Source organism: Ostrea edulis, chromosome 2, assembly GCF_947568905.1.
Source record: "Ostrea edulis chromosome 2, xbOstEdul1.1, whole genome shotgun sequence".
NCBI lineage: Eukaryota > Metazoa > Mollusca > Bivalvia > Ostreida > Ostreidae > Ostrea > Ostrea edulis.
Window position 1 is genome coordinate 42012794 of NC_079165.1, and position 13726 is coordinate 42026519.

Here is a 13726-nt window from a genome sequence, read left to right on the forward strand (position 1 = left end):
ATGTTACTTTTTTATACATATTTTATCTTTTGTCCAACGCACTATATTTCCGAACAACTGCTGAAAATTGCCCCTTCAGATATGAATGTAAACCCCGTCCTAGGTCGGTTGCAAAATTACGACTAATTCAAACACGACTTGTTGACTATAGCGATGCATAAATTTGCCTATAAATGGCGATAAACCGGAAACGTGAAGACGAAGCAAAATCTATGTTAGGCAGTGGCGTAGCTTCCATTGAGGCAACCGAGGCAGCTGCCTCGGTAAAAAAAACAACAACAAAAACACCCTTTACGTTGTTAAAATGTCGATAGCTTCTGGGGGGCTGCGCCCCCCCCCCCCCCCCCCGACCCCCTGCCTCGGTAATATTTGAACCCAAGCTACGCCTATGTTAGGGAGCATAGGTATTGAAATTGAAAAAAGAATTTGAATATAAAGCTCAATCGCAAGACAAACTGTAAAAGAAATAAAAACCTATGCACATCCAACACAAGAACTTCTCTGGCAAATAATGGGATTCATATGCTTTTAAAGTTATTCTGTAAAACTATGAAGTTATGGACTTTGTAAGCGTACAAATAGCATGCCTACCTCTCTCCTTTTCCATTATTTCAAATGAATAATCCATCGGTCAAACGTGATTTTTCCCCCTCAATATCAAGGCTTTTATGTGTATCCAAACTCCATCAATTTAAGCTACTTTTAAAAAAGATTACCAAAAAAAAAAAAAAAATCCAAAAAAAAAAAAAAAAAAAAATCATTGGAATTAGGCTAAAACATTTCTTTATTTTTTCCGCGTCTAAAGCTATTTCCTTGGCACGTTCGGTAATGCAAACCACGATACCCCCCCCCCCCCTTACTGTTATTTGATTCTAGTTTTGTGGATAAATCTTAATGTATCCTCCTAACAACAGAGAAGAGGGGCTCAACTATGTAATGTTGCAATGTAAGTACTGGGTTTTAAGTAATCCCTAAGAATACATTTTATGTTTCTATGATTATTTCCACAACACAGTGTTGTGGAAATAATTTTAAAAACATAAAATGTAGTTATGATTAGTATTTTTGCATGAATTGGATTACTTAAAACACAGTATTTGCAATGGGGCTGTGGAAATCGATCAATGTCTTCGATCGTGTTTGGGTTCCAACATTTATAAAACTTACTAGATTTCAAACTCCGTGCAATGTCAATTCTCGGGACTACTTTCCCCTACGAATATACTGAGCTGACCAGAGCTTGACAAGATTTACCACTTTTTGGCTGTTAAAAACGCTGGTTCGGTACGTTTGTATAAGAATTCTCAGAAAAAGTTTATATTTTTTTTATGTACCTAGATTACAAATAGTAACCTCTGCAAATTATGTGTTATTACATGCAGCATTAAGAGAGAACTCTAGAAAAAAATCGCAATCCGGGACTTTCGGGTTTCGGCCGTACTACATTTACCCCTTACCCCTTTTACACCTAAAGAATAAATAAAAGCCATTTATTAGGACTAAATAATTAGGCAATTTTCAAACACCAAATTTACAATTAAGACACTTGGTGATTATCTTAAAACACATTTAGTAAGATATTTAAATCAATATTGGACATCGCGGGACATTAGCCTAGGGAAATCTGTCCCGAACTACATTTACACCCACCCTTTTTACACCGTGTCACATGACTTCCGTCAAAATATAAACAAACCGCGATTTTGTCAATTAACTAGTAAGGCAGTATACAGTATCACATTGTTTTTCCTTAATTTATAGGGATCGTGGCACTCATTGGATCACTTTAAAAGTGCACAATTAGCAGCACTTGTGCATGTCACTAGAAATTTGACGTGAACGTCCCAAGGCTACGGTGCAGGCATCACAAGACATGCATAACTCATTTTCAGGGTCGTAATTTGTGACCATACTTTTCACGTGACAACACACTGTTACTTAATCATTCAGGAGTTTTATGAGTTCTCTATGTTTTTGAAAATGTGCTAAGGTTTGTCAATTTTGGATATCTGAGGGGACTAAATTTGAAGAGACATGGATTTTGTATGTATTTCGTAATTGTTTCTGCATGCATGTGAACAGGTGAATATAAGGGCAAGAGGGCATTAGGATGTTAAACGCACAATTTCTCAAAGACTGTTTTGCATGCCAGTCATTTTGATAATTTTACCAATCTAAATAATTTTACCAATCACCAATGAAATATAGGCCTAGACATAGATACTGACAACTTGATTTCACTGAAACGAAGGACTTGTCAACGATCAGAACCTTCGCACCATTAGATTTTTAAAACTATACTAAAAGGTATACTATACTAATGTAGTTTTTAGAAATTTATTTCATTATGGATGTCACTTAATTCTCTCGCTAATTTTATTGATAGTTAACAATGGAGACATTTCAAACAGTCACATTTGATTTTGCAATTTAGAATAATAAAATATCACCTGACTCAGTTCACAATAATTTTAACAGGTGTCATCACCAAATCTGCCAATGTCAGTGGAAACTAACTCCAGCAACGGGGACCTAATTCCTGATGTTGTTGTCAGGAATTCTGACACGGGGGTGTATAAAATTGGGTGTCCGTTACAGAATGACGATAGCAGTCCGTACAAGAGATTGAGTCGTTCAATGAAAGTAGACAGCAACTCTGACTTAGAGTCAAGTCAGCAGACTGGAGAAGCCAGGGGATTCACAAAGTCAGAAAATGATGTCACAGACATTGAAGCTCAGAAAATTCATCAAAATTATTTGGTTTGTATTGCACGATATGACATTTTTCAAATGTGTCAGCCATTATATCTCAGACTCTGTGATATTGATGTAGAACTACAGGAGTTCAGCTCTTGAATGAATATGTAAAATGCAGGCCTGACATCTGTCCATAGGCACATGACAGACTTTGAACAAAGTATACTTTACACGACCATTCCTCATGATAAATGAAAGACTAGACTTTTTGACGTCATAGACAGTTGCTTCTTCAACAAAACTGGAAAAAGGAAATATTCATATCTAGTGATAACGCATCCAAAAAACTACTTTGTTACACACCACTCTGATTTGACGCACAAGTACTCTGAAGTTGAAATAAAAAAAAGCTGGAGTTCCTCATTGACAATATCTTCGTGGTCTTTGGTGGTTAGGTCTTTCAACAGCAGGGTTGGGCGGTTAAAACCGCCCCCGGTTTTAACCAGCGGTTTTAACCGTCCTGGTCAATACTCCCTAAGTGGTCAATACTGGTCAATTGAGATTTAAACTGTCTATTTTCCTATTTTTGTATATTTTTTGCAAAGATAAATTAAGCCTTTTCATTATGATATATGGATCAATTGGTTATCAATAATTTTCATTATATAATTAGATGTAATTTCATAAGTTTAATATATTTGGTTTGCTGAAACTGTGACCATAATATCTTCAGAACTATAAAAGAGGGTCACATATAGCATAACTAGACAATAGGATCTTCTTATACATGTACCTGGACAGATTAAGAATAACAGTGATTTAATATGAATTGGGTGACTGATGCTGTAGATAAACAATGTGTTGCAATGTACAGAGCAGGAGATGTACCTGAGCACAGGAAACAGAGTTGACAGTTGTTAATTAGCATACTCTGGGACCAGAGAGGACCAGTGTACATGTTATTGTTATGAAAACATCACCAACACACCCCCTAAAATGTTTATTTAACAGTTAAATGAAGATTTGAAACAATAGGTAGTTCTTGATAAACTAAAGAATTTGAACAGAAATAGAAAACACTTCCCCCATCATACTATCTACGGCTTCAACAAAACATTTTGGAATTTCTATGATATTGTTGAGGACAACAACAAGACCACAGCAAGATGTAAAGACTGCAATGCTGTTGTCAATGCCAAAGTAATACGGCCACGAAACAGTTTTTAATTTTTACAATAAACTTTTATATCTTCCCCTATTTAATTGAGTCATTTACATTATTTACTTGCAAGTATATTATAAACTGATAGTGCATGTTATGAATTACAGTATTTACCATAATGGCCACTGAAACATTTAAAATAACCAACAACACAGACTATAATGACCAAATAATTTTCAATCAACCAGTATTGACCACTATTGACCGGTCTTAACCAGTATTGACCACCGGCCCGGTCAATACTCATATTGACCACTTTTTTGTCAACCCTGTTCAACAGTCTGTTGGAATTCCCATGGGCACGGATTGTGCTCCTTTGTTAACTGGTTTGTTATTTTATTCTTATGACGCAGAGTTTATTCAAAAGCTTCTACATGAGAAGAAAAAATCTTTTGCTGTGGCTTTCAACTTGATATTTAGATATATTGACGACATTTTATCTATTTACAATAATCATTTTCATTCATATATCAATTCGATATGTCCCTGTGAACTTAAAATAGATTACACCACAGAATCCTCTGCATCTGCTTCATAATTAGATACGTTAATGAAAATAAATATTAACGGCAAACTAACAACTGAACTTTATGACAAATGGGGTGATTTCAGCTTCTTCATTGTCAACTTCTCATATTTATATAGCAATATTCCATTACCATCTGCATACAATGTTTATATTTCTCAACTGATTCTATACACAAGAGCTTGTTCTACATATGATCAGTTTTTTAAATCGAGGCAGGCTATTGATAAACAAGTTGATGTTACAACGGTTTCAACAGTCTTATTTAAAGTCGACATTTCACAAATTCTATGGTTGTTATAATGATTTAGTTTGCCAATACAACCAATCATTGGGTCAAATGCTGTCTAACATATTTCATACCAATTGTTAGACTGTTCTTGGCACACTGATTTTGACTATGGATTACTCCATTTACCTGATCAGATTTAGGGCTCACGGCAGGTGCAACCAGTCGACGGGGATGCTTACTCCTACTACACTGAAGGCATCTGATCCCACCTGTGGTATATTCAGGAGTCTTTGTTTGTCCCACTCTCTAATTTGTATTCCTTGTAGGAGTTGTAAGATTGGTCACTGTTCGTTATCTGTACCATTCATACTTCAAAGAAGACTGCTTTTTAAAATATTTCTAGAAAATAACAATGAAATTGACAAGATATCAGAGAAGTGTGTTTTAGGATATTCTTCACGCTGACTTTTTGTGAAATTGTGCTCACCCATGAAAATAAAGGGGAGAAACAATCAGTGGCATGGTGTCATATTTTGTCTTGTAGTTTGGATTTAAGAAATGGAAAAGTCATGTTACCTCCAGACCTCTTTCTAACAGATCAGAGATCATCCAGACTCTATATGCTGATGTCAGTGAAGTCAAAGAAATTACAGGTACAGTTAAAGATATTTGATATAGAGTAAAGAAAATAAGTCCAAAATTCTCTGATTTTGCTGTTATTGAAAGTAATAGATATTTAAGTTTCAGTATACAAGTAGTATTGGTACTTTTACATGTACTGGTCAGCAGACCAATGATATGGGCACTTTTACATGTACTGGTCAGCAGACCAATGATATGGGCACTTTTACATGTACTGGTCAGCAGACCAATGATATGGGTACTTTTACATGTACTGGTCAGCAGACCAATGATATGGGCACTTTTACATGTACTGGTCAGCAGACCAATGATATGGGTACTTTTACATGCACTGGTCAGCAGACCAATGATATGGGCACTTTTACATGTACTGGTCAGCAGACCAATGATATGGGCACTTTTACATGTACTGGTCAGCAGACCAATGATATGGGCACTTTTACATGAGCGGGTCAGCAGACCAATGATATGGATACCTTTACATGAACGGGTCAGCAGACCAATGGGTTAGGCACCTTTACATGAATGGGTCAGCAGACCAATGGTTAAGGCACCTTTACATGAACGGGTCAGCAGACCAATGGTTTAGGCACCTTGACCGTGATTTGTTTGTTTGATTTTATTGTGACATTTTGATCTTGTGATTATATAATGTTCAATGTGATACATGTACCTGGTGTTCAATTTGATAAATTAAAGATATTAACGAAGTCTGAACAAATTTTGTCTTCAGTGGGATAAATTCATTACACAGTCAGTTTAGGATGTAATATGGATCAAGTCATCCAGGATGTGAAATGGAAATCCATATTCAAACTCTGCTTTGCCTCACCCAATTCAGATTTCCATTCCACACCCTGGATGACTGTAGTGTGTTCTAAACTGACTGTGTAACTGATAATGTAGTATAGCTTTGTCCCAAACTTACTGATGAAGTCCACACACTTTCCACATAGGCTTAATACACACTGATGACTAGAATAATTAGGTTTCTCTTTACATAGATAAAAAATCAATATATGCACCCAGGGGTGCATAAGCTGAGTTGCATGGGATACATTGTAAAGTCAGGAATGATGTGGCATATTTATAATTGTGAAGAACTAATTTCAGTTTTAAACTTTTCAAGTTACTGTCCAGAAACCATATTTGTCTGAAGTTTTCAATCTATTTTTGGTCACTGTGACCTTGACCTTTGACCTTTTTTCCTCCAAAATCAATAGGGGCCTTGCTTTGCTGGTATCCAACAATATAACCAAGTTTCATTTGATTCAAATTAAAAAATTTCAAGTTATTCTCCGGAAACTAATTTTTTTTTTTTTAAATCTATTTTCGGTCACTGTAACCTTGACCTTTGACCTTTTTTTCTCCAAAATCAATAGGGGCCTTGCTTTGCTGGTATCCAACAATATAACCAAGTTTCATTTGATTCAAATTAAAAAATTTCAAGTTATTCTCCGGAAACTAATTTTTTATTTTTTTTTTTTAAATCTATTTTCGGTCATTGTAACCTTGACCTTAGACCCATTTTCTCCAAAATCAATAGGGGTCTTCCTTACCTGGTACATAATATCTTTAAGTATCATTTGATTCGGATTTAAACTTTTTGAACTATCATCCGGAAACCAAATATTTCTGAAATGTTCATTCTATATTCGGTCACTGTGACCTTGACCTTTGACCTTTTTTCTCCAAAATCAATAGGGGTCTTCCTTACCTGGTATCCAACAATATAACCAAGTTTCATTTGATTCAAATAAAAAATTTTCAAGTTATTCTCCGGAAACTAATTTTTTTTTGTTGAATTTTAAATCTATTTTCGATCACTGTGACCTTGACCTTTGACAATTTTTCTCCAAAATCAATAGGGGTCTTTCTTACCTAGTACCCAACAATATATTAAAGTTTCATTTGATTCAGATTTAAACTTTCTGAGTTATCATCCGGAAACCAAATTTTTCTGAAATTTTCTTCTATTTTCGGTCAATGTGACCTTGACCTTTGACAATTTTTCTCCAAAATCAATAGGCGTCTTCCTTACCTGGTACCCAACAATATATCAAAGTTTCATTTGATTAGATTGTAAACTTTTCAAGTTATCATCCGGAAACCAATTGTTGACGCCCAACCGCCCGCCCGCATCACCAAACCAATAGCCGAGTTCAACTTCGTTGCAACTCGGCTAACAAAATGCACAATGAACATCAATTATAACTGGGTAAAAAGGTAAAACAGTGAAATCTCAAACTCAAAATAATTTCCAGATATCCAAGGACTCGAGATATCAAGGGTAAAATACTTATAGAATAAGTGGTTGGGTCTTCCGAATCACTTCGACATATCCGTGGTATTTGAGATATCAGTGTTTGAGATACCAAAGTTCAACTGTACTTCTAATTCTAAAAAGATTTTTAAAATAGCACATGGTGCTAAACAATAATCAGCCAAAGTGATACCTTTATAGGTGAATTGTCCAATCGATTTATTATGCCCCCTTTAAAAAGAAAAGGGGCATATTACTTCGCACATGTCGGTCAGTATGTTGGTAGGTAGACCACATGTTGTTCACTCAATATCTTGAGAACTATATATTCACTTGATCGTAATGATATTTCATATGTGAATTGGTTATGAGTAGAAGAGGACCCCTATTGTTTTTCAGGTCAAGGGTTAATCTACTCTGGACATAGGAATATACTGTCCACTCAATATCTTGAGAATCCTTTGCTTGACAGACATCAAACTCGGTACACTGGTACATCCTAAGAAGTAAAAATGTAGATGACCCCTATTGATTTTGATGTCAAGGGTCAAACTGGACATAGGAATATACTGACCACTCAATATCTTGAGAACCTTTTGCTTGACAGACATCAAATTTGGTGTACTGGTATATCGTTAGGAGATAATGACCCCTCTTGATTTTGATATCACATGGTCAAAGGTCAAGGGTCAAACTGGACATGGGAATATACTGTCCACTCAATATCTTGAAAACCCTTTGCTTGACAGACTTCAAACTTGGTACACTGGTACATCTTCAGGAGAAGATAACCCATATTGATTCTGCGGTCACATGGTCAAGGGTCAAACTAGACATAGAAATATACTGTCCACTCAATATCTTGAGAACCCTTTGCTTGACAGACATCATACTTGGTACACTAGTACAGCATAATGAGTAGGTGACCCCTATTGATGTTTAGGTTACTTGGTCAATCCACTCTTAACATAGGAAGATATCATCTGCTCAATATTTTGAATTGGTGATACTACTATCAATTAAATGATGCATGTGTATAACCCTTTTCAATTTTGCACCATGGGGGGTATATATGTTTTACACACATCTCATGTTTTTTCCAAGTCTCTTGTTTATGATATGTACACTAAGAATTTTCCTTAAATCAAGTAAATGTTTACCAAAATTGTTTTCTGGTGATTTCTTTATATTGATTTAAGGTGGTTCACTACACCCAGAAATAGTTTCTCAAATCAGTACGAATTGATTTAATTATAAAAGATATGATGATATACAATAAGTATATCTGCGAAAAAGGCAAAAAAATACACAAAGAGCTAGAGCCACGAAAGGTCAAAATCAGCCTGTATTTTAATGAAAAATTATCTGAAACTTAAAAAACAAATATTGCACTAAATATTGTCAATATACATTGTAGTAAATGTATTCATATCAAAATGTTAATTCTGTGACGTCATAACTGTGCCGTACATGTCATAACACGTGATGTTTGCACAATTTTTTCTAAAAATTACAAATTTTGGAACTTTGATTCAAAATTTCAGTTTGGCCACATTAAACGAACAAATTAAAAATTCTGACATGGTAAAGAAATGAAAACTGCACAAATAAATGTTCACTGGATTTAGTTTGTTCGATGAAAGTGGCCATATGTAAACTTCTTGTTTTAGGTCTTTCACAAACATAATTTATGCATCAAATGATGATAGTTAGTTTCTCAATCATATTAAAAATAAACATATCCTTATAAAACATTATAAAATGATAGATTTTTACATAGGATCTCAAAACATATATCCCAATTATTTTGAAAAGTTTTATGCACATCTATGATCGAGGAATGAAATATAGATTTCGGATGATCATCATCGAAAATAAGTGATAACAATAATCAACAACATTGTATGCCATTGGTTTTAAAGATAGGTTCAATTTATCTCAAATGTTGAATATGCAAATAAAATAATTAAAAGACTTGACACCAATTATCTTCTCGTATTATTTTTATTTTGCCGATGAATTGATGTTTAACTGTCACATGAATTCCGTAACCATGGAAGCATAATACAATCAAAGGGAGATAAGTCGATTAACATAACCAGTAAAGGACAAGTTGGACAAGCTACAAAAACTGGCCCCCATTTCCCTTGATAATTACACATGTGTAAAAATTATAATGAAAAACCAGAATTTTTCCTATTCAATGTCAAATATTTTTTTTTACATATTTTTGTTGAAAAATGTTTGCTCTTTATGTTGTAAAAGTTTAATTTCTCAGTGACGTTAGATTATTGAAAAATGCTGCTTGTGCACGGAATTTTGAGACAACCCTCATACATGTTTTAATGACGTTATATCTTGTCTGCCAACGCAACGTTATACAAAGGCAACTTTCCAAGTAACCCTTTTCATCAAAGGAAGCAATATCATGCTATATTCTATTTTTTCATGAAGTACCATTGTCATAAGATTAAATTTTGACAATTTCATTAAATTCAAAGAATGGGCCGATTTTGACCTTTCGTGGCTCTTTGGATAAAAACATGATTTTCAAAAAAAAAACACGCATGAAGAAAAACTGGCGGATTTGAACTCGAGATCGTGGTTCACCAGCCCAATGCTTTAACCACTGAGCTACGATGATAGACAAACAAGTTGATCGATACAAATAATTTCACAAAACATTTAAATCACCATCTTGTGACGTAGTGTCATAAAGAGTATAAGCTTTAGTGTAGTGAGCTACCTTAAATCATGTCAGAATTATTGTGCAATAGTATTTTGACTCATATTCATACAATTCAAGTTCAGATTATGAAATTCACAAATCTGCATGGTCATCAACATTAACAGTCTGGTAAAATTATAGTATGAGCATTAAAACCACCCATTAAACAGATTTTTGCATTTTTGTCTGAAATCAAGTATATAAAAAACATCAATTGAACTTTTTAAAACAACTTCCCTCAGGAAGGAAATACACAAAACTTACAAGAACTGGATCAGAAAGAACATTGTTTTTAAAAGTAAACCATAATATATTTTCCTGATCTTGTCTGGCTTTCTATGTAAAGTCGTGTCTCATGGAACTAGCCATAGGTGCTCAGGTCATGGATGATGTAAAGAAAGACTATAATAAGGCTATTGAGGATATTAAACTATGATTGTGACATTTTCTCCGCTCCCTGATGCGGATTTTTAGCTCTTCTGAGCCAAAGGCTCAAAGAGCTAATGCTATGGCTATTTGTGCGGTGTGCGTAAACTTTTTAGAAAAAGGGCTATAACTCAAGAACCCCTTGGCCAATTTTTTTCAAATTTGTTACAGGGTATCATTGGCCCAAGGGCTTTCATACATACTAAATAAAGGGATGTGACCCTTTAACAAGGGGAGATAATCAGGAAAATACAAACAAAAGTAGTGGTTGCTAAAAAATCTTCTTCTCAAGAACCACAGGGCAGATTATCACCAAACTTACACATAAGGATGAGGATATGTTGTAGATTAAAAATTGTTCAAGGCATTACCCTGGGGCAAAGGGCATGGTCTCAAGGTCACTTCAAAGTTGACCTAAATTTAATTTTTTTTTAAATTCCTTAAATCTTAGATATTTTAGTCATTATAAGGACTAGGATCATCAAATTTTGACAGTTGATGCATCTTAGGACCTTGTGTCAAGTTGTCTCAAAAGTAGGTCACGGTGACCTACTTTTTGAATTTTGCAGGTATTTATTTTAAAATTAATTTTGATGCATATCTTGGACACTTTGAAGCCTATGATCATCAAAACTTGTCAGTTGGTGGATCATGGGACCTTGAAATGCGTCAACTGAAAAATAGGTCACCGTGACCTACTTTCTGAATTTTATGGCTTATCATTTATAGATATATTTTAAGTTGTTATTTCAAATACCGAGAGGTTTAGAATCATCAAATCTTGTAAGTTGATGCATTTTGAGGCCTTGAAACATATTTATAAAAAAAAGTAGGTCACAGTGACCTACTTTTTGAATTTTGCAGATATTCAAATTTCACATTTTCAATTTTAGATGCATATTTTGGGCACTGTAAAACCTAGGATCATCAAACTTTGTCAGTTGATGCGTCTTCAGTCTTCGGTTTGTGTCGACCAAAAAGTAGGTCACCGTGACCTACTTTTGGTATTTGACAGCTAAATTACTATATTTCAGACACTATTTGACCTACAATCATCAAACTTTGTCAGTTGATGCATCTTGAGTCTTCGGAGTGTATCGACCAAAAAGTAGGTCACTGTGACCTACTTTTGGCATTTGACAGTTATATTTATATATTTCAGTCACTAATTGACCTACAATCATCAAACTTTGACAGTTGATGCATCTTGAGTCAATGGAGTGTGTTGACCAAAAAGTAGGTCACCTTGACCTACTTTTGGAATTTGACGGCTATATTTATATATTTCAAATACTATTTGACCTACAGTCATCAAACTTTGTCAGTTGATGGGTCTTGCATGTTCGAAGGGTTTCGACCAAAAAGTAGGTCAACTTGACCTACTTTTGGAATTGGACACCTATATTTATATATTTTAGATACTATTTGACCTACAGTCATCAAACTTTGTCAGTTGATGCGTCTTGCATGTTCGAAGGGTTTCGACCAAAAAGTAGGTCAACTTGACCTACTTTTGGAATTGGACACCTATATTTATATATTTCAGATACTATTTGACCTACAGTCATCAAACTTTGTCAGTTGATGCGTCTTGCATGTTCAAAGGGTGTTGACGAAAAAGTAGGTCACCTTGACCTACTTTTGGAATTGGACGGCTATATTTATATATTTCAGATACTATTTGACCTACAGTCATCAAACTTTGTCAGTTGATGGGTCTTGCATGTTCGGAGTTCGCTGACCAGAAAGTAGGTCACCATGACCTACGATTGGAATTTGACAGCTATATTTCAATATTCAGATACTAATTGGCTTAAAATCATCAAACTTTGTCAGTTGATATTTCTTGGGTTCTCAAAATGTGTAAACCAAAAAGTAGGTCACATTGACCTACTTTTTTTGAATTCTTAGGATTTAACTAAAGATTTAGAATACTAAGAGGCTAAGAATAGAAATGGTGGGGTTGTACAATTTATCAGAAGAGCGATTCTAGGCCCTTGGGCCTCTTGTTAGTTTTCTGTAAAACAATAAGATGAGTGGAGCATACCTCTACAGTCTTCATCCATGCACCTATAGAACTAGCAGTAAAATATCGAATGTTTCTGGGTGTTGTGATTTTTTTTTTTTTTGTTGGTAAGAATAAAAAAAAACATTTAATCAAGTACAGTGTATTGCAAAAAATTTTGAAACATTGTGCATACAAACCTTTTATAAATACATTTGGGTTTGATATAATCTGCTTGAGAAAATGATCGATTGATAGAAAATAGAAATGTCATGACTTTTAATGAAAATTATTGTACAATAAAAAAATAAGGGGAAAATTACAATAGGACATAAATTGCAGACTGTTTACAATGCATTATATTTTTTATTTGTCTATTAGTTTCATGTATGTCAAGAGTACATCCCAGGGAGTTTCAGATATTTTTATAGAGTATGGAGTTAAATGAATTATCACTGACTTTCTCTCTTTCAGTAAGCACCCTTGGATTTTGGAACATCCTGTACGCCACTCTGTTTGGTTGGTGGGTCGCTTTGGTGTATTTACTGGTGGGAGGCTTGATGTTTATTACTGTGGTTGGCAAAGACTATGGTAAGTACAGGAAAATATGGTCTCCTTACTCATTCCTGTAAAGCTGCAGTGTAATTGATTTTCTTTAATAAACTGTGATGGACATAATATTAAAAACATTATTGCACTTCAACATTTTCTTTGTATCCATTTTCAGCTTTCTTCTGCTTTAGAATGGCTGATTATTTCTTGTGGCCTTTTGGTAAATTTGTGTACTTAGTAAGTATCTGAAGAATTGTTAACAACACTAAATTTCAAAGTTTGAATTTGTGCATTATAATTTTATTTGTTTGTTGATCTCATTTAGATAAGGAAGTGTGTTTCTGATGTCCTTATTGGGGATATGACAGTTGCCTGCATTTTAAGAAAATTGAATGATACATGTTAGTGCATCGGTTCATGCACATTTACCTAC

At 34.5% G+C, this 13726-nt stretch overlaps 1 protein-coding gene across 5 annotated transcripts in view; it reads left to right on the forward strand.

Annotated features, from left to right (window-relative positions):
* Window positions 1-1655: 1655 nt before the first annotated feature.
* LOC125678253 (uncharacterized) overlaps window positions 1656-13726 on the forward strand; it is a 32446-nt gene continuing 20375 nt past the window's right edge. Inside the window, exons 1-6 of one of the 5 annotated variants that reach the window (XM_056154044.1) lie at window positions 1656-2082; window positions 2209-2307; window positions 2479-2760; window positions 5222-5330; window positions 13216-13332; window positions 13469-13530. In XM_056154044.1, coding sequence (XP_056010019.1) covers window positions 2500-2760; window positions 5222-5330; window positions 13216-13332; window positions 13469-13530 — 549 coding nt within the window. In that variant the 5' untranslated portion in view covers window positions 1656-2082; window positions 2209-2307; window positions 2479-2499. Of the gene's footprint in view, window positions 2308-2478; window positions 2761-5221; window positions 5331-13215; window positions 13333-13468; window positions 13531-13726 lie in introns of all 5 variants that reach the window. The other 4 variants (XM_048916548.2, XM_048916549.2, XM_056154043.1 and 1 more) reach the window with 4 other exon arrangements.